Source organism: Acinonyx jubatus, chromosome B1 (assembly GCF_027475565.1).
Source record: "Acinonyx jubatus isolate Ajub_Pintada_27869175 chromosome B1, VMU_Ajub_asm_v1.0, whole genome shotgun sequence".
NCBI lineage: Eukaryota > Metazoa > Chordata > Mammalia > Carnivora > Felidae > Acinonyx > Acinonyx jubatus.
Window position 1 is genome coordinate 42,022,699 of NC_069382.1, and position 23,123 is coordinate 42,045,821.

General features: G+C 36.2%; 1 protein-coding gene across 8 annotated transcripts in view; it reads right to left on the reverse strand.

Moving 5' to 3' along the window:
- Window positions 1-23,123, reverse strand: part of LOC106978369 (A disintegrin and metallopeptidase domain 3-like) — a 151,898-nt gene that overhangs the window by 723 nt on the left and 128,052 nt on the right. For 5 of the 8 annotated variants that reach the window (XM_015076052.3, XM_015076051.3, XM_015076054.3 and 2 more), the window contains 2 exons: window positions 5,980-6,142; window positions 2,665-2,715 (listed from right to left, as the gene is read on the reverse strand). In XM_015076052.3, coding sequence (XP_014931538.2) covers window positions 2,667-2,715; window positions 5,980-6,142 — 212 coding nt within the window. In that variant the 3' untranslated portion in view covers window positions 2,665-2,666. Of the gene's footprint in view, window positions 1-138; window positions 1,319-2,664; window positions 2,716-5,979; window positions 6,143-23,123 lie in introns of those variants that run through there. The other 3 variants (XM_027070997.2, XM_053216565.1, XM_053216566.1) reach the window with 3 other exon arrangements.

Here is a 23,123-nt window from a genome sequence, read left to right on the forward strand (position 1 = left end):
TCGTGTGTGAGAAAACATGCTCCTCATCATGGCATGCCAAACATTTGTCTTGGTTCACAATTATCCATGTAGATTTTCTCTTGCAACATTCATAAATTTTAATACAAATTTTAAAATGTAATAAGAGCATACATTTGAAAACAGGTCTGTGTTTACATTTAACCTTGCTTATCTTGCTGCTTTATCAATAAACGTTATTTAAGCACATTTTCTTACACTTTATATTGAAGCTGCCAGTTCATTCTGTTGGTATCCTTCAAAATTTATTCCTAAAACCATCTTTACTACCCCTGGTCTGAGGTACCATCCTTTCCCTCCTGGATTATTACAGTAGTTTCTCCACCAACTGGTTTCTCCACTTCTCCTCTTGCCATCATACAAACTATTTTCAACAAATCAGTCTTTTTTTAATTTATTTATTTTAACAAACCAGCCTTTTAAAGTGGAAGTCTTGAACATTAATCTTCCAATGATTTCCTCTCAGAATAAAACACAGCCCTCAACACTTCCCACAGCCTAAAAGAGTTTTACTGTCTGACCTACTCATGACCACAGTCCCCTTACTAACTCTGCTCCAGCTAAACTGACATCACTGTTAATCATCAGACATTTCTGACTTATTTTTTCATTGGATCATTCACATGCTTGGAAAGCTCCTGCCTAGATATATGCATGGCGACCTCTGCCAGCTCTATGCCTCTGTAAGGAGTTGATTTACAGCCGGAATGGAAAAGCTCTAACTTTATCTCTAGGAAAGCCTGGATGCTTGGTTTCACTTTTTGCCAAGACATTGGCAGTGGAATTTATAATGGACTGTTTAAAATTTAAAGGAACCTTGAGGCCTTGTGCATGAGATATCTCTCCGGTGCCCATTTTTGCCCGCACTCTCTCTTGCACTGTATCCTTTACATTTAAATAAAAGTCCCATGTGAACTGAACCTGGGAATTCAAGTACCTCCTTTTAAATAAATAAACTGAGTCAATACTTGCAACTTCCTCCAATACTTTGTTTACACATCTCTTGCTGAATAGGGCCCACTCATTCAATTATATTTAAAACCAATATCCACCTCCTCCCTCACCACCAACTCTCCCAACTCTCCCTACTGAGAAATAAGACTATTTTACATGGAGGATAGTAGTTAGTGTTTTGTTTGTTTGTTTGTTTGTTTTGGTGGCAGATAGGGAAACAGAGATCCATTGACTTAACTCTCCATCAAGGTCAGATAAGGAGGAATGGCTGATTAGTAATTGGATGAACTCTTGTTTTCATTTATGGTTGAATTTTTAATTCTTCCATTTACTCCCAGTGATAGGTCTAAAATGTAAAATATTATGATTTCTTTATGTATATGACTTATACATTTGAATATATACATACATATTCAGATATGTCAGATATATTCAGATACATCTGTATATATATATGTATATACACATACAGAAAATATACAGATAGATATATTGAATCTATACAAATGCCAATGTTACCCCTTCTCATAGTAAAGAATTTGTCTCTCTTCTCTGGAGGGACAATGCATTTATCATTTTGCCTGACATCTAATTGGTCCTCAATAAATGTAAATTTCATTTCCCTTCACCAGGCATACCTCATGCTACATGTGTCAAAATTGTGTGTGTGTGTGTGTGTGTGTGTGTGTGTGTTGTTGTTGTTGTTGTTTCTTTTGTTTTGTTTTGGGGGATTTTTTTGAGAGTGAGAGAATGCACAAACAAGGGAGGGGAAGAGGGAGAAGAAAGAAAATCTCAAGCAGGCTCTACTCCCAGACCAGAGCCTGAAGTAGGGCTCAATCTCACGACCATGAGATCATGACCTGAGCTGAAATCAAGAGTTGGACATTTAATTGACTAAGCCACCCAGATGTCCCCAGATGTTGAGTTCTTTAAGAGTTAATTCTTGGAGTATGGTTGTCTTAAATGAAACTCCAGCTTCAAAATTTACTAAAATTCTGTACACATGGATAATTATTTAAATTTTTCATGTTTGTTTCCTCATTTCTAAAATAAGGCTAACAATAACTGTGGAGGCTTAGTGAGGAAAAAATATAAATGCTGGGAGTCAATCTGTGTAAATCTATCAAATTAGAACCTTAAATGTGGGAACAGGATGCATGATGGCTCATAAATATTTTAAGAACATATTTAAAATCTCTTTAAAGTCATTTCTTATTACCAAAATGTTGGTTGATAAATCTCTGGCTAATATTAGTTAACATTAAATATTTATAAGTTAATATAAAACAAAATTATTGGGGCGCCTGGGTGGCTTGGTCGGTTGAGCGTCCGACTTCGGCTCAGGTCATGATCTCACGGTCTGTGAGTTCGAGCCCCACGTCGGGCTCTGTGCTGACAGCTCAAAGCCTGGAGCCTGTTTCAGATTCTGTGACTCCCTCTCTCTCTGCCCCTCCCCTGTTCATGCTCTGTCTCTGTCTCAAAAATAAATAAACGTTAAAAAAAAAACAAAAAACAAAAACAAAAACAAAATTATTAAATGTTTTTAGTCTTTCTTTAGTATATGATATTGATAAATAGCAATCACGACGAAGGAATATGGAATAATAGTTTTTTTACACTGAGGTATTGTTAAATTTTTAAAACTATTTTATGAATTATATTATTTTCAATAATTTTATTCCTTCAATTTACCTTTAACTTGATGACTGGTTGCTGTTACTATTGTTGTCTTCAGATACAGATCTGTGAAAAAGAAATAGCATTAATTAGGGTTAGAAACCATTGTAATTTTATGTTTTTCTCTCTTTTTGGAGTATAGTTGACACACAACGTTACATTAATTTTAGGTGTACAACTTAGTGACTTGACAAGTGTGTACATTATGCTATGTTCACCACAAGTGCACCTACCATCTGTCCTAGTACAGCACTATTACAATGTCAGTGACTATATTTTCTATGCTGTGTCTTTTATTACCATGACTTATGCCATTAGTAAAAGTCTACATCTTCTCTCCCATTTACCCATTTTCTCCAACCCTTCAACTCCACTCCCCTCTGGCAACCATTAATTTGTTCTTTGTATTTATAGGTCTGATTCTGCTTTCTGTTTGTTTATTCATTATTTTTTCCACTTATAAGTGGACTCATGAAATTTGTCTTCTCAGTCTGACTTATTCCATTTAGTGTAATATCTTCTAGGTATTTTCTTTTTAGTTTTACTGTTTTCCACAATACCTGCACCTATTTACATTCCCACCAAGAGTGCACAAGGTTTTTTTCTTTCTCTACATATTTGCCAACACTTGTCATTTCTTGTTTTTTTGTTTTGTTTTGTTTTGTTTTGATTCTAGCCATTATGACAGGTGTAAGGCCATATCTCATTGTGGTTTTGATTTACATTTCCCTAATGATTAGTGATGTTGTACATCTTTTCATTTGTCTGTTTACTATCTGTATATTTTCTTTGGAAAAATATCTATTCAGGTTCTCTGCCCATATTTTAACCAGATTATTTGTGGGGTTTTTTGGTATTCAATTGTATAAATTCTTTATGTATTTTAGATATTAATCACTTATCTAATATATCATTTAGAAATGTCTTCTCCCGTTCAATAGGTTGCTTTTTTGTTTTCTTGATGGTTTCTGTCACTGTGCATAGGCTTATTTTGGTGTAGTCTCAATAGTTTATTCTTGCTTTTATTTCCTTTGTCTGAGGAGACATATCTAGAAAAATGTCACTACGATCAATGTCAAAGAAATTACTGCCTATGTTTTCTTGTAGGATTTTTATGGTTTCAGGTCTCATATTTAGGTCTTTAATCCATTTTGTTTTTTGTGCATTGTACAAGAAAGTGGTCTGGTTTTATTCTTTTACATGTAGCTGTCCAGTTTCTCCAGCACCATTTGTTGCAGAGACTTTTTCTCATTGCATATTCTAAGAGACTCCTTGGTTGCAGATTAATTGTCCATATAATCATGGGTTTATTTCTGTGCTCTTCATTTTGTTCCATTGATTGATGTGTCTATTTTTGTGATAACACCATACTGTTTTGATTACTACAGCTTTGTAGTATATCTTGAAATCTGGGATCGTGATACCTCTAGCATTGTTCTTCTTTCTCAAGATTGATTTGACTGTGGTCTTGGGTGGTCCTATAAAAATTTTAGTGTTTGTTCTAGTTCTGTAAAAAATGCCACTGGTAATCTGACTGGGGTTGTATTTAACCTGTAGTCAGCTTTGGGTAGTATGGATATTTTAACAATATTAATTCTTCCAATCCATGTACACAAAATATCTTTCCATTTGTGTTATTTTCAATTTATTTCATCAATGTCTTTTAGTTTTCAGAGTAAAGTTCTTTCACTTCTTTGGTTAAGTTTATTCCTAGGTATTTTATTCTTTTTGTTCCAATTGCATACGGAGTTATTTCCTTAATTTCTCTTTCTGCTACTTCATTATTATTGTATGTAATCACAACTGATTTGTGTATATTAATTTTGTATACTTCAACTTTGCTGAATTCATTTATTAGTTATAACAATTTTTTGGTTTAGTCTTTAGGCTTTTCCATATATGGTACCCTGTCATTTGCAAAAAGTGACAATTTTACTTTTTCCTTACTAATTTGGATTAAAAACTTTTTTGTTGCTGTTGTCTAATTGTTATGGCTAGGACTTCCAGTACTATGTTGACAAAAGTGGCAAAAGTGGATGCCTTGTTGCTAAGCTTAGAGGAAAAGTTCTCAAAGTTTCATCTTTGAGTATGATATTAGGTGTGGGTTTTTCATATATGGTCTATGTTGAGGTATGTTTCCTATAAATCCCCTCTTAAGAGGGTTTTTGATGGAAGCTTTATATCATTATTTTATCTTTATTTTCACAAGTGAGAAACAGAGACATTTTCCGTCCACATAGAATAATGAGACGCATTTATCTTTACTTCTGCATTCTTTTTCCTGAATATCCATGGAGCAAAACTGTGACTTGTGTTGGTGATATGGTAAAGAAAAAAATCTGTGTGTAAGTGAAATAAGTTAGAGAAAAACAACTACCATACTATCTCACTTACGTGTGGAATCAAATTAAAAAAAAACATAACAAAACAAAAGCAAGCCCATAGATAATCAGAACAAATTGGTGATTACCAAAGTTGGGGTTGTGGGATAAGTAAATGAGTGAGGGAGGGAAAAGGTAGAAACTTCCCAGTTATAAAATAAATCATGAATATATAATGTATAACATGGTGGTAATAATAAAGTATTGCATATTTGAAACTTGCCAAGACAATAGATCTTAAGTCTTCATCACAAGAAAATAACATTTTGTAACCATGTATGGTGACAGATATTAACTAGATTTATTTTGGTGTTCATTTCAAGTAACTGAGTTCTAATTTTAGAAACAGATGAGCAATATTAAATAAGTGTAAAATGGGCATTGTCATCTGTATTCTCCTTTTCCTATCATGTTTTTTAAACATTTTTCTCACCTTCTACCTCTTTAATTCACAAAATTTCCTTCTCTATCTCTATTAATCTCCTTGGCACAAGTGAATGTCAATGTCAAAAAAAAAAGGAAAAAAATGAGATTGGTTAGGTAGTAGACAAGCAAGTATAGCAAACATGGCTTTCTTTACCGCTCTATTAGTCTCTAACTCTATTAATCTCCTTGACACAACAGAATGTCAATGCCAAAAAAACAAACAAAAGGAGATTGCTTAGGTAGTAGACAAGCATGTGTAGCAAACATGGCTTTCAATTTGAGAGGCACTGTGAATTTACTAAGTACCTTTGGTTATGTCTGGACCTATAAGAAAAGGAATGACTACTTGAAATCTGAAAAACTGTGGTATATAACAAGCCTCAATATTTATAAATCCTAACCAAATTCATCCAAGATCCAAATTCAACATTTTTAAGGCCTACTTATTGTATTCTGAGTTACATTTTAGTTATTCCCCAAATGGATTTTAATATTAATTTTTAAAAATAATAGATTTACTTACTCTCCACTTACTGTTTCCACTCTGTTCCAAAATCTTATTTTATTCCATTTAAGAGCAATAATGGCAATTAAAATAAGGAAAGGTAGAAAAATGTAGAAACTGATTAAGAGGCCATTTTTTTCAGGAGCAGCATGTCGTTTTGCAGGTATGTTTTGACCTTTCTCTGAAAACACGAGAATATATTTTAACATTTTCAAAACTGAAACTCAAAGTTTATTAGTAATTTCAATTATAAAAATTTTGGATTCAAATAATACATAGAATAAACAATATATATTTTAAAATGTTTTAAAAACTAAAAACATTTTTAAAACATTAAAAAAATAAAAATTTTTTCCAGTATTCTGTGACTATGCCCCAAAGTGGTTATATATTTTTAGAAGCTCAATATTAATATAAACTTGTATTTAATCTTTAGGTATATTTTTAATCTTTATATGTTATATTTGAACATATTTTTCTATTATATTCCCTTTTATGAACTGTTACTTAAAACATATTAAACTGATATTAATATCTACTAAATTTTTAAATTTAAAAATTAGAGTAAGGGTGCCTGGGCGGCTCAGTCGGTTAAGCGTCTGACTTCAGCTCAGGTCATGATCTAGCAGTTTGTGAGTTCGAGCCCCGCTTTGGGCTCTGTGCTGGCAGCTTGGAGCCTGGAGCCTGCTTCGGATTCTGTGTCTCGCTCTCTCTCTGCCCCTCCCCCACTTATGCTCTGTCTCTCTCTATCAAAAATAAATAAAATGTAAAAAAAAATTAAAAATTACAGTAAAAAGAAAGAACTGTTAAAAATGATTTGATAAAAAAATTATTGCCATTACTGGTGCTTACTTTTATTTAAAAGTTTTTTGTTCCCTTTTTATTTAATTTCCTTTTTTTACTTAAGTATAATCAACATATAGTGTTACATTACTTTCAAGTGTACAATATAACAGGTGGGTGCTGTTTCAGGGACATAGTTGGAGAGAGTAAGGTGTTAAGACTGATTGCATGTATACATGTCTGAATGCAATGAAGGCTTCCACATAAACTTAGATTTTGGTGGCCAGTGCAGAGATCTATTTGTCTTGTGACCACCAAGCAAGCCTCATAAGGAAGACTGTGGATGAAAGGCAGAGATACAACTTACAGCACTGCCTCACGGCCTCTGTGACTGAATCAGGATGTTGAATAACTGTAGAAATACTCAAGACTCCAGAGTTGCACCAAAGATGACTGGGAACCAATGTAAATAATTCCGGGGAGTGGCTGAAGGCAATGAAATGTGGAGGTGCTTCTACAACTGTAGAGTTCCCTCTAAAGAACAAAAAAACCAGGACCAACATGGTGGAGAAGTAGGGGGACCCATACTTCCCACATCTTTCAAAGAAAGAAGTGCAGAAGCCAAAGGACTTTTAACCCCAGAGCCTTGGTGGAAAAGAGACTAAATCTAACTGGAGGAAAATGGGAAAAATGGAGAAAAGGGCTACTCCAAGAAACAAATCAAAGCACACTTGGTGGAGGGTCCAAAATATCACTATGAGTAGGGTAATAAAATAACCAAAGTCACAAAAAGAGAGCAAGTAACAATCTCCAAAGAAAACACCTCCTGAAGGGCCAGGCCCTGGATAGTGTATGACCATCCTATAATATAGCAGGGTTCGCAGGTACAGAGCACACAAGTTTTTAAAATGCATAAGGGACAGAAAACTAGCCAAAATGACTAAACGGAAGAATTCTCCTCAAAAGAAATTCCAGGAAGGAGAGACAGCTAACGATTTGATCAAAAATGATTTAAGCAACATAACTGAACAAGAATTTAGAATAATAGTCATAAAATTAATTGCTAGGCTTGAAAAAAAGCATAGAGGACAGCAGAGAATATATTGCTACAGAGATCAAGGGACTAAAAAAATAGTCATGATGAACTAAAAATATGCTATAAATGAAGTGAAAAATAAGATGGAGGCAACCACAGCATGGATTGAAAAGGCAGAGGGGAGAATAGGTGAATTAAAAGATAAAATTATGGAAAAAGAGGAAGCTGAGAAAAAGAGAGACAAAAAAAATCCAGGAGTATGAAGGGAGAATTGGAGAACTAAGTGACGCAATCAACAGAACAATGTCCATATCATAGGAATTCCAGAAAAATAAGACAGAGAGAAAGAGGCTGAAGGTGTACTTGAACAAATCATAGCTGAGAATTTCCCTGATCTGGGGAAGGAAACAGGCATTGAAATCCAAGAGGCACATAGAACTCCCTTCAGATGTAACTTGAATTGATCTTCATATCGTAGTGAAACTGGCAAAATACAAGAATAAAGAGAGAATTCTGAAACCAGCTAGGGATAAATGGACCTTAACAATCTTCATGTGATGAACAGGAAAAATATGCAGCCAAGAATCCTTTATTCAGCAAGTCTGTCTTTCAGAATAGAAGGAGAGATAAAGGTTTTTCCAAACAAACAAAAACTGCAGGAATTCATCACCACAAAACCAGCCCTACAAGAGATCCTAAGGGGGACTCTGTGAGTGAAATGTTGCAAGGATCACAAAGTACCAAAGACATCACTAACAAGCATGAAACCTACAGATATCACAATGACTCTAAACCCATATTTTTCAATAATAACACTGAATGTAAATGGACTAAATGCTCCAATCTAAAGACATAGGGTATCAGAATGAGTTAAAAAAAAACAAAAAAAAAACAAGACCCATCTATTTGCTGTCTACAAGAGACTCATTTTAGACCTGAGGACACCTTCAGATTGAATGTGAGGGGATGGAGGGAATTATCTATCATGCTACTGGAAGTCAAAAGAAAGCTGGAGTAACCATACTTATATCAGACACACTAGACTTTAAATTAAAGGCTGTAACAAGAGATGAAGAAGGGTATTATATAATCATTACAGGGTCTATCCATCAGGAAGAGCTAACGATTATAAATGTCTATACACCGAATACGGGAGCCCCCAAATATATAAAACAATTAATCACAAACATAAGCAACCTTATTGATTAGAATGTGGTAATTGCAGGGGACTTTAATACTCCACTTACAACAATGGATAGATCATCTAGACAGAGAATCCATAAAGAAACAAGGGCCCTGAATGATACATTGGACCAATGGACTTGACAGATATGTTTAGAACTCTGCATCCCAAAGCAACAAAATATATTTTCTTGAGTGTGCATGGAACATTCTCCAAGATAGATTACATACTGGGTCACAAAATAGCCCTTCATAAGTATAAAAGAATTGAGGTCATACCATGCACACTTTCAGACCACAATGCTATGAAGCTTGAAATCAACCACAGGAAAAGTCTGGAAAACCTCCAAAAACCATGGAGTTAAAAAAAACGTCCTACTAAAGAATAAATGGGTCAACCAGGCAATTAGAGAAAAAATTTTTTAAAATATGGAAACAAGTGAAAATGAAAATACAACACCAAATGCTTTGGAATGCAGTGAAGGCAGTCCTGAGAGGAAAATACATTGCAATCCAGGCCTATCTCAAGAAACAAGAAAAATCCCAAATACAAACTCTAACAGCACACCTAAAGGAAATCGAGGCAGAACAGCAAAGACACCCCAAACCCAGCAGAAGAAGAGAAATAATAAGGATCAGAGCAGAAATAAACAGTATAGAATCCAAGAATGGCAAAAAAAAAAAAAAAAAAAACAAAAAAAACAAAAAACAAAAACAAAAACAAAAAACAGTAGAGGAGACCAAGGAAACCAAGAGTTGGTTTTTTGAAAAAATAAACAAAATTGATAAGCCTCTCGCCAGGCTTCTTCAAAAAGAAAAGGGAGGTGACCCAAATAGATAAAATCATCAATGAAAATGGAATTCTTACAACCAATCCCTCAGAAATACAAGCAATTATCAGTGAATACTATGAAAAATTACATGCCAAAAAACTGGATAACCTGGAAGAAATGGACAAATTCCTAAACACCCACACACTTCCAAAACTCAAATGGGAAGAAATAGAAATTTTAAACAGGCCCATAACTAGTGAAGAAATTGAATTAATTATCAAAAATCTCCCAACAAATAAGAGTCCTGGACCAGATGGCTTCCCTGGGGAATTCTGCCAGACATTTAAAGCAGAAATAACACCGATCCTTCTCAAGCTGTTGCAAAGGATAGAAAGGGAAGGAAAACTTCCAGACTCATTCTATGAAGCCAGTATTACTTTGATGCCCAAACTAGACAGAGACCCAGCAAAAAAAAAAAAAAAAAGAACTACAGGCTAATATCCCTGATAACTATGGATGCAAAAATTCTCAATAAGATACTAGCAAATCGAATTCAACAGCATATAAAAATAATTCTTCACCATGATCAAGTGGGATTCATTCCTGGGCTGCAGGGCTGGTTCAATATTCACAAATCAATCAGTGTGATACATCACGTTAATAAAAGAAAAGATAAGAACCATATGATCCTGTCAATCGATGTGGAAAAAGCATTTGACAAAATACAGCATCCTTTCTTAATAAAAAAACCTTCAAGAAAGTTGGGATAGAGGGAACATACTTAAACATCATAGAAGCCAGTTATGAAAAGCCCATAGCTAATATCATCCTGAATGGGGAAAAACTGAAGTTATCCCACTGAGATCAGGAACATGACAAGGATGTCCACTCTCATCGCTGTTGTTTAACATAGTGTTGGAAGTTCTAGCATCAGCAATCAGACAACAAAAGGAAATCAAAGGCATCAAAAATGGCAAAGATAAAGTCAAACTTTCACTTTTTGCAGATGACATGATACTCTACACGGAAAACCCAACAGACTCCACCAAAAGTCTGCTAGAACTGATACATGAATTCAGCAAAGTCGCAGGATACAAAATTAATGTACAGAAATCAGTTGCATTTTTATACACCAATAATAAAGCAACAGAAAGAAAAATAAAGAAACCGATCCCATTCACAATTGCACCAAGAAGCATAAAATACCTAGGAATAAACCTAACCAAAGATGTAAAAGATCTGTATGCTGAAAACTATAGAAAGCTTATGAAGGAAATTGAAGAGGATATAAAGAAGTGAAAAAACATTCTGTGCTCATGGATTGAAAGAATAAATATTGTTAAAATGTCAATACTACCCAAAGCTATCTAATGCAATCCCAATCAAAATTGCACCAGCATTCTTCTCGAAGCTAGAACAAGCAATCCTAAAATTCATATGGAACCACAAAAGACCCCGAATAGCCAAAGTAATTTTGAAGAAGACCAAAGCAGGAGGCATCACAATCCCAGACTTTAGCCTCTACTACAATGCTGTAATCATCAAGACAGTATGGTATTGGCACAAGAACAGACTCATAGACCAATGGAATAGAATAGAAAACCCAGAATTGGACCCACAAAAGTATGGCCAACTAATCTTTGACAAAGCAGGAAAGAATATCTAATGGAAAAAAGACAGTCTCTTTAACAAATGGTGTTTGCTGGGAAAACTGGACAGCAACATGCAGAAGGATGAAACTAGACCACTTTCTTACACCATTCACAAAAATAAACTCAAAATGGTTGAAGGACCTGAATGTGAGACAGGAAACCATCAAAACCCTAGAGGAGAAAGCAGGAAAAAACCTCTCTGACCTCAGCCGCAGCAATTTTTTACTGGACACACATCTCCAAAAGCAAGAGAAAGAAAAGAAAAAATGAACTATTGTGACCTCATGAAGATAAAAATCTTCTGCACTGCAAAGGAAACAATCAACAAAATTAAAAGTCAACCGATGGAATGGGAAAAGATATTTGCAAATGACATATCAGATAAAGGGCTAGTGTCCAAAATCTATAAAGAACTCACCAAATTCCACACCTGAAAGACAAAAAATCCCGTGAAGAAATGTGCAGAAAATATTAATAGACACTATTCTAAAGAAGACATCCAGATGGCCAACAGGCACATGAAAAGATGCTCAACGTTACTCCTCATCGGGGAAATACAAATCAAAATTACACTGAGATACCACCTCACGCCTGTCAGAGTGGCTAAAATGAACAAATCAGGAGACTATAGATGCTGGAGAGGAGGTGGAGAAATGGAACCCTCCTGCACTGTTGGTGGGAGTGCAAACTGGTGCAACTACTCTGGAAAACAGTGTGAAGGTTCCTCAAAAAATTAAAAATGGATCTACCCGATGATCTACTCTATGTAATAGCACTGCTAGGAATTGACCCAAAGGATACAGGAGTGCTGATGCATACAGGCACTTGCACCCCAATGTTTATAGCAGAACTTTCAACAATAGCCAAATTATGGAAAGAGCATAAATGTCCATCAACTAACAAATGGTTAAAGAAGATGTGGTTTATATATACAATGGAATACTACTTGGCAATAAGAAAGAATGAAATCTGCCATTTGTAGCAATGTGGACAGAACTGGAGAGTATTATGCTAAGTGAAATAAGTCAGGCAGAGAAAGACAGATACCGTATATTTTCACACATATGTGGATCCTGAGAAACTTAATAGAAGACCATGGGGTAGAGGAAGGGGGGAAAAATTTACAGAGAGGGAAGGGGGCAAACTATAAGATACTCATAAATACTGAGAACAAACTGAGGGTTGATGGGGGGGAGGGGAAAGTGGGTGATGGGCATTGAGGACGGCACCTGTTGGGATGAGCACTGGGTGTTGTATGAAAACCAATTTGGCAATAAATTATATATACATATACATATATATATATATATATATATATATATATATATATCAAGTGTACAATAAACAATTTAACAATTCTATACATTGCTCAGTGCTCATTAAATGTACTTTAATTTCCTTTATATAATCACTCTTAAAAAAACAATAATAGTAAACTATGTTAAAATTCCATATTACCTGCATAAGGTGATACTATTCTAACTTTGACTGTATTAATTAGAAAATAAACATTCCCCTAAGTGTTACAAAGACATTATGGAAAATTGGGAAAAGAATCTATGAAATCTTGATTCAATTAAACAAAAGAAATAAGCCGGACAACTAAAATACAACAAACTAAATTAAGGAATCAGAATTACCACCAAAACAACTATGATGATATTTAATGCACATGAACTTAATGGCCCCCCAAAAAAACCAAAAATTCAGTAATTTTAAAATGCAGACATAATCCAACTATGTTTTGATAAGAAGTGATTTACCCAAAAAAGGTTACTCAGGATGCTTTATGTATTACAGAAAGTAAATTGGCAAAATATATGCAAAAACATTGAAAATAAGAAAATTTTTAGCAGACTTAAGCTATGGTAGAACTCAATACTTTTAAAGTTCTCCTTCTTGCCTTATCCATCAGAAGATCAACTCTCCATCAATTCACCTTAACTTAAAATTGTATCATATTGGAAGTGGAGCTTCCTTCTCATGTACTTAATTATTGCAAAGACTGATTTAAGAAATTGGACTAATCATTATTGGATTAATTGGACAATATCCATTATTCTAAGGAAAAAGATAAGGCTTCCACTTTGGTTAAGATGAAATATTTTCATTTAATGGAACCAAACTAGCCCTCTTACAATAAAATTATAAAACAGGAAAAAAGACACACAAGAAATGTTTGCAAGACAATAGGAAATGCAAGATTTATATGAAGGAAGGAAAACATGACATTGACTTTAAGGAAAATCCAATTTTACCTATAGAAAACTTGCCAATTTCAACAGAGAGAACTGGAGTCCTAGGCAAAGCACAGAATTCCCAATGAGTTAACGAGGTAGAGGAAGAATTCACAACAGTCAAAAAGGCTAAAATCTGCAGGGTGCACTGGTGAGAAAGATGTTTTTAGATGAAAGACAGCAGAAATATTAGAAGGCACCTCCCAGGAGTCCTTGGCAAGAAAGATAAGGAATGTATATATATTTCATATATATAATATATATGTATCAGCCTAAAGCTAATTAGACAGTTGATTACCGGGTAGAGAATGGAAAGGAGATACCAGAGTTGAAGCAGTGCTGGAGAAAGGGCCCCAAGAAGATTTCAATTGCTCCACATTCTCACTAGCACACGTTGCCTATATTTTTTATTATGATCATTTTAATGTGTGAAGTGGTATCTCATTATGGTTTTGATTTTCATTTTTCTAGAATGTTCAGCATCTTTTCTTGGGCTTATGGTTATTTATATACCTTCTATGGAGATGTGGGTTTTTTTTTTAAGTTTTTATTTATGTATTTGAGAGAGACAGACAGTGTGAGCAGGGAAGGAGCAAAGAGAGAGGGAGAGAGAAAGAACCCTAAACAAGCTCTGCACTGCCAGCACAAAGCCTGACGTGGGGCTCAAACCCACAAAATCATGAGATCATGACCTGAGCTGAAACCGAGTCATATGCTTAACCGACTGAGCCACCCAGGCACCCCAAGGATGTGTTTACTTAGTTTTTTTAATTCTATTTATTTATTTTTGAGAGAGACAGAGCCAGGGTGAGCAGGGAGAGGCAGAGAGAATGGGAGAGAGAGAATCCCAAGCAAGATCCACACTATCAGCACAGGCCCCGACCCAGGGCTCAAACCCATGAAACCATGAGATCATAACTTCAGCTGAAATCAAGAGTTGGACATTTAACCAACTGAGCCACCCAAGCACCCCAAGATGTGTTTATTTAAAGCCTTTCTCAATTTTATTTGGGTTGTCTTTTTATTATGTTCTTTACATATTCTGGATACAAGTCCTATATGAGATATAAGATTTTCAAACATGTTCTCCCACTCTATAGTTTTCCTTCACTTTCTTGTTGTATCATTTGCAATACAAAAGTTTTTAATTTGGAGATTGCAGGAAATGGCAGAAGAGTGGAGGACCCCAGGCTCATATCATCCCACAAATATAACTAGATAACTATCAAATCATCCTAAATATCCCAGAAATAGATCTAAGGACTAGCAGAACAAACTCCACAACTAAAGAGAGAGAAAGGACACTCTGAAGAATGTAAGAAGTGTGGAGATGTAACTTTGGAGAGAAATGGATAACGGCTGCTGTAGGGGAGAGGGAGCCAAGTTTGCTTAGAAGGTGAAAGACAGATTAGCACACAAGGGCGCACAAAGGGAAAGTGAATCTTCATAGCAATTGGCTTAGAAAGTGAGAGGGCCTGAATTTTGTGAGTTCTTGTAACCAGCAGATCTTAAAGCCTAGAGTTTTAAAGGTCAGCATGCTTAGCTGTGGGAGATCTCAGAGGCATTGGGGCTGCTCTTGGAGAGAAGGCAGGGCAAACAGCCTATGGACATACAGCATGGAAACAGTGATCTCAAGAGTGCCTGGGGTGCACAGTGGGGAGGTTAGTTGCTCATCTCTGAATGTGTTCCAGACAGGCAGCATTCATAGAAATTTCTGGAACTAAAGAATTGGAAAGTTCCATTTCCCTCCCCCATCCCTTAGCATGAAGACAGGACCACTTGAAGAACTAGCATTGACACTCATTACCTAACTTTTTATACAAAGCCCCACTTCCCTGTGTTTCTGAAGAAACACCCTTCCCTATCATGCTTGCCTCAGTCCCAGAATAGCAGACCCCTTTTCTCAGAATATTGTCCCAAATCCCTGCCAACACCTCATCTTCAGACACAGGAGTTTTGCAAGGCCTCAGTTCTGGTGGCAGCAGCAACAAGTCTCATTTCACAAGAAGGCCAGAGCACACCTTGTTAAAATAGTCACATTCAGGTCAGGGACCAAACACTGCCCACAACAGGAAAAGAGAGCCTGTGCAGATGATGGACCTGAAGTATAAATCAACCAGGACTAAATAGCAGAGTACATGCAACACACATTGGAGACACTCTTAGAAGTGCCAGGTCTTGAAGAACAGGGGACACTACACTGCAGGGTACTACAAGACATCTTCTTCATAAAGCCATTATCTTCAAGAACAAGAGACATAGCTGACTTTCTTAACTCATAGAAACAGGCACAGAGACTTACACATAACGAGAAGATGAGGAAATGTCACAAATGAAAGAGGACAAGTCTATGGCTTGAGATCTAAGTGAGACAGATATAAGTAACATGCCTGATAGAGAATTTAAAGCAGTGATCATAAGGATACTCACTGGACGTGAAAAAAGAGTGGAGGACATCAGTGAGACAACTAACAGAGATAAGGAATAACAAAGCAGAGATAAAGAGTTCAGTAAATGAAATGAGACACACAGTTGGTAGAAGGAACAGCAGGCCGGAGGAAGCAGAGGAACAATTTAATGACCTAAAGGACAGTAATAGGAAATAATCAAGTGGAACAAAAAAAGAAAAAGAATTATACAAAACAAGAATAAACTGGAAACTCAGCAACTTAATCAAACATAGGCTCAGAAGAATAATAGGGAGAAAAAATAGGCAGAGAATTTGTTTGAAGAAATAGTAGCTGAAAACTTTCCTAATCTGAGGAAGAAAATAGATATCCAAATCCAGGATGCACAGAAAAAGCAACACAAGTACCCACAATAAGACATAATGTAATTAAATTGGCAAAATATAGTAATAAAGAAAAAATTGTGGTGACTGAGTGGCTCAGTTGATTAAATGTTCAACTTCAGCTCAGGTCATAATCTCATGGTTCACGAGTTCAAGCCCCACATCAGGCTCTGTGCTGACAGGTTGGAGCCTGGAATCTGCCTCAGATTCTGTGTCTCCCTCTCTCTCTGCCTCTCTCTCTGAAAAAGAAATAAACATTAAAAAAAATTTTTTTTAAAGAAAAAATACTGGGGCGCCTGGGTGGCTCAGTCAGTTAAGCATCTGACTTCAGCTCAGGTCATGATCTTACAGTTTGTGGGTTCGAGCCCCGTGTCGGGCTCTGTGCTGACAGCTCAGAGCCTGGAGCCTGCTTCCAATTCTGTGTCTCCTTCTCTGTCTCTCCACTGCTCAGGCTCTGTCTCTGTATCTATAAAAAAAAAATAAATAAACGTTAAAAAAACTTTCTTTAAAAAAGAAAGAATACTAAAAGCAGGAAAACAAAAGAAGACAGCTACATACAAAGGAAACTCCATAAGGCTATCATCAGTATTTTCAGCAATACTTTCCAAGCTAGGAAAGAGTGGGATGATGTATTCAAAGTGCTGAATGGGGAAAACATGCAGCCAAGAATATCCTATCCAGCAAGGTTATCATTTAGAATAGAAAGATAAAGAGTTTCCTAGACAAAAACTATAGGAGTTCATGATCACTAAACAAGCCCCACAAGAAGTATTAAAGGGGACTCTTTTAGTGGAAAGGAAACACCAAAAATGACAGTATGAAGGGAGGAAACACAAAAGCAGTAAAAATGAACATATCTGCAAAAAAAAAAAAAATCAGTCCAGGAACTCACAAAATAAAAGGATGTAAAATATTACACCATACACCTAAAAAATATGGAGGAGAGGAGTAAAAAATGGGTTCAAATTTAAATGACCCTCAACATAATATAGATTGCTATATGCAAAAGATCATGTATATAAACCTAATGGTAAAGACAAATCAAAAAACACTAATACATACACAAAGAATAAAGAGAATGAAATCCAAATATATCACTAAAGGTAACCAGCAAGCCATGAAAGACAAAAAGACAAGAAAGTATCAGAGAAAATCTTCAGAAACAATCACAAAACAAGTAATAAAATGACAATGTCTGTCAATAATTACTTTTAATTCAAGTAGACTAAATGTTCTAATCAAAATACATAGGAGATAGAATAAATAATAATAGTAAAAAGACCCATCTGTATGCTGCCTACAAGACACTCATTTCAGACATAAAGACACTTGCAGATTGAAAGTGAAGGGATAGAGAAACATTGAACATGGAAATGGATGTGAAAAGGAAGCCATGATAGCAATACTTATATTGGACAAAATAGACTTTGAAACAAAGATGGTAGCAAGAGACAAGGAAGGACACTATATAGTCATAAAGGGAACAATCCAACAAGAAGATATAACAATTGTAAATGTTTATGAAACCAACATGAGAGCACCCAAATACATAAAATGATTAATAACAAACATAAAGGAAAGAGGATAATAATACAGTAGTAGGGAAGCTTAATATTCCATTTACATCAATAGACAGATAATCCAAACAGAAAATCAACAAGAATGCTTTAAATGACATATTGGGCTAGATGGACTTAACAGATGTATTCAGAACATTGCATCCTAAAGCAGCAGAATACACATTTTTTTCCAGTGCACATGGGACATTCTTCAGAATAAATCATGCATTAGGCCACAAAACAAGTCTCAACAAATTGAAAAAGATTGAAGTCATACCAGGCATTTTTTTCTGACCACACTATGAAACTAGAATCAACTACAAGAAAATATCTGGAAAGACCACAAATAACTGAAGTTTATATAACATGCTACTAAACAATGAATGGAGCAATCAAAAATAAAACAAGAAATCAAAAAGTACATGTAAACAAATGAAAATGAAAACACAACAGTTCAAAAGCTTTGTGACACAGCAAAAGCTCTTCTAAGAGGGAAGTTTATAGCAATAAGGGTGTACTTCGAGAAGCAAGAAAAATCTCAAAAAGAGGGAGGAGTTAAGATGGCAAAGTGATACGAGGACCTTATGCTTGCCTTGTCCCTCAAACACAGCTATATAATTATCAAATCATTCTGAACAACCAGGAAATCTACCTGAGAACTGACGGAGAAGAGTCCACATCGTGGAAGGCAGGAAGTACAGAGACATGATTTGAGGAAGAAACAATTGCGAGTGCTGCTGAGGGGAGGGAGCTCTGATCATGGAGAGAGAAGAGAGAGAGAAAGATAAAATAGCATGGAGGGGATGGCACAGGGAAAGCACTTCTCCCAAACCATTGACTGAGAAAACAAGAGGGGATGATTATAACAAGTTTTTACAACAGCAGAGCTAAAAGTCTGAAGTTTTAGACATCGCTGGGGTGGAGACTGACAAATGTAGCCATACTCCTGTGAAGGAGGGCAGAGGCCTAGGAGCAGTCAGTGTGCTCTAAGGATCCCTTGGGTCACAATGAGGGAGACAGCCCCCATTCTTGGGAGTGCATTTGAGAGAGGCTTCACTGCCTCTCAGGGTACAAAGAGCTGGAGAACACCAGTGACCTGCCCCATTCATTAGCATATGATCAGAGATGCTTGCTGAAGACCACCTACCTGAACGCTGGCTTTTGATATGCTTTGCCATAAAATCCAAGCCCCTGTGCATTCATGTGACTGCTTTCCTGGGGCAAACCAGCACCAGCCACAGTGTGGCAAGACCCTCCCCCAGAGGATCAAGGCAGGTCTGTGCCATGTCCCTAAAATTTGGAGTTTTGAATGAAACCCAGCTGTCTGCCTGAGAGAAAACACAAGAGCACTGCCCCACCAGGTGGGCAGATGGCTCAGAAAAAGACAGGGTGAAGGCAGGGATCTGAAGGAAGCCTGGGTCACAAAAGGAGAGGGCTTTCTGAACAGCAACAGGTGTGAAATCCCCTTGAGGGAAGAGAGTGGGCTGACACCATTTTTTACCCCTTCTCTCAGCACAGACAGACTTCAGTGAGCAGCATAGCACAACCAGTGGAGGCTTGAGGCACTTGCAACAAGCCCCACCACCCTGCGCTCTACAATTCCCTTTTTTAATAAGGCAAATGTGATTGAGAGCCAGAGCAGCAGCTGACCTTTCCCCTAGAAGACCAGCATAAATCCACCCACATGCACCATATCTACAGAGTGCTGCAAAGCTTCCACTATAGTGGAAATAAGACAAGGAAAATTTTCCTAACACACACAATAAAGAGTTCTAGACAAATGCCAAGATGGAGGAATTCATCTCAAAAGAAAGAACAAAAAGAGGTCATAGCCAGGGAGCTAAACAAAATGGATATAAATAATACAGTACAACCTTGGTTTGGGAGTATAACTCGTTCCGGAAACATGTTTGTAATCCAAAGCACTTGCACATGAAAGCAAATTTCCCCATAAGAAATAATGGGAACTCAGCTGATTCATTCCACAACCCAAAGATATTTATATAAAACTGATTACAATACTATAATACAAAATAATCAAGAAAATACAAAATATAAAGAAAAATAAGTTGACCTGCACTTACCTTTGAAAACTCCATTGCTGGTGTGAGGGAGACAAGAGAAAGGAGGGTTGTTGTTGTATAGGAAAATTTTCACTATCACTAATGGAATCACTGCTATCTTTTGGCTCAATTGAATCTTTTTCTTTTGATGCAACTTTAACAAGGAACCTATTCAATGACACTTGCTTTTGCCTCCTTTTGAGGATTTTGTGGAAATGTGGTATTGCATTGTCATTAAACAGATACATCACTCACACTGCTACAGTCTTCTTCAGGTGGTACATTTCTACTACAAAATTTTGCACTGTTTCTCACATTTTACACATCTCCTTAATCTCATTTGAAGTGAGGGATTCCTCTGCCTTTTTCTCCTCCTCTGCAGATGAGATGCAGATGTAGACTTCCTATAAAAGCTTTCAATTTTGGCCACTCACATACTTCACTTGTACTTCTTAATGATTCCATTCTTAACATCCACTGTAATCATCTTCTTCTTACTGCCTTTCTTTTCAACCATTGTCTACATGGTGGTCATTGCATATGCTCACACAGATGTTGACTATAGTACAGTGTTAACAAAATCTTATTATAGACTGTATTTAATGTAACTGGCAATAAGTCAGCAGAGGAAAGAGTCTTTATCTGCAGGTAACTTGACCGAGAATGAAGCAAAGCATTCCTAAGCTTACTCTTGTATGGAAAAGCAAATGATTGTCCACAGGTGCTTTGAAGTGACAAAAAATACAAGGTGTGCCACTTGTGGACACCTTCAAACATTCTGAAAAATCACAGATTTCTGCCAAAAACTGTGGCCTTAGACCAAACATCCTAGCATGGAAGGGGATAACCCACAATCCCGCAGCAAGAGAAAGAGAGGAGAACCATTGGCTCATTTGTGATCATGTGACATTCAGCATCAGGTACTACTCATATTGCAAGACATCGCTCGTTTATCAAGTGAAAATTCATTAGAAACGTTTGCTCCCCTTGCAGAATACTCACCAGAACAAGTTACTCACAATCTAAGGTTTTACTGTACTATGAAAAATTAAATGCTATAAATTCGGCAATCTGGAAGAAATGAATGAATTTCCGGAAAAATACAAACAACCAAAACTGAAACAGGAAAAAAAACAGGAAATTTGAGCAGATTCATAACCAAGGAATTGAATCAGTAAACAAAAATCTCCCAACAAACATAAGTCCAGGCCATATGACTTCCCAAGGGGAATCTATCAGGTATTTAAAGAAGAGTTAATACCTATTCTTCTCAAATTATTCGAAAAAATAGAAATTAAAAGAAAAATTTCAAACTTATTTTATGAGGCCAGCATTACCCTGATTCCAAAACCAGGCAAAGACACAACTAAAAATGAGAATTACAGGCCAATATCCCGGATGAACATGGAGGCAAACTAAATCCAGCAGTACATTAAAACAATCATCCACCATGATCAAGTGGTATTTATTCCTAGGTTGCAGGTGCAGTACAATATTTGCAAATCAATCACTGTGATACATAATATTAATAAAAGAAAGGATAAGAAACATATGATCCTCTCAATAGATACAGAAAAAGCATTTCACAAAATACACCATCCATTCTTGATAAAAACCCTCAACAAAGTAGGGATAGAAGGAACATAACTCAACATCATAAAGGCCATATATGAAAGACCCACAGGTACTATCTTTCCCTCAGTGGGGAAAAACTGAGAGCCTTTCCCCTACTGTCAGGAACAAGACAAGGCTGTCCACTTTAACCATTAGTATTTAACATTGTACTAGAAGTCTTAGCCTGAGCAACCAGACAACAAAAGCCCAACATATGGTCAGTTTTTGAAAATATTCCACATGCTTTTGAAAAGAATGTATAGCGAAGACAGTTCTGAGAGGAAAATACATTGCAATACACGCCTATCTCAAGAAACAAGAAAAATCCCAAATACAAAATCTAACAGCACACCTAAAGGAAATAGAAGCAGAACAGCAAAGACAGCCTAAACCCAGCAGAAGAAGAGAAATAATAAGGATCAGAGCAGAAATAAACAATATAGAACCTGAAAAAACTGTAGAGCAGATCAACGAAACCAAGAGTTGTTTTTTTTGAAAAAATACAATTGATAAACCTCTAGCCAGGCTTCTCAAAAAGAAAAGGGAGATGACCCAAATAGATAAAATCATGAATGAAAATGGAGTTATTACAACCAATCCCTCAGAGATACAAGCAATTATCAGGGAATACTATGAAAAATTATATGCCAACAAACTGGACAACCTGGAAGAAATGGACAAATTCCTAAACACCCACATGCTTCCAAACTCAATCAGGAGGAAATAGAAAGCTTGAACAGACCCATAACCAGCGAAGAAATTGAATCAGTCATCAAAAATCTCCCAACAAATAAGAGTCCAGGACCAGATGGCTTCCCAGGGGAGTTCTACCAGATGTTTAAAGCAGAGATAATACCTATCCTTCTCAAGCTATTCCAAGAAATAGAAAGGGAAGGAAAACTTCCGGACTCATTCTATGAAGCCAGTATTACTTTGATTCCTAAACCAGACAGAGACCCAGTAAAAAAAGAGAACTACAGGTCAATATCCCTGATGAATATGGATGCAAAAATTCTCAATAAGATACTAGCAAATCGAATTCAACAGCATATAAAAAGAATTATTCACCATGATCAAGTGGGATTCATTCCTGGAATGCAAGGCTGGTTCAACATTTGCAAATCAATTAACGTGATACATCACATTAATAAAAGAAAAGGTAAGAACCATATGATCCTGTCAATCAATGCAGAAAAGGCATTTGACAAAATTCAGCAACCTTTCTTAATAAAAACCCTCGAGAAAGTCGGGATAGAAGGAACATACTAAAAGATCATAAAAGCCATTTATGAAAAGCCCACAGCTAACATCATCCTCAGCAAAGGAAACAACCAACAAAACTAAAAGGCAACCAACGGAATGGGAAAAGATATTTGCAAATGACATATCAGACAAAGAGCTAGTATCTAAAATCTATAAAGAGCTCACCAAACTCCACACCCGAAAAACAAATAACCCAGTGAAGAAATGGG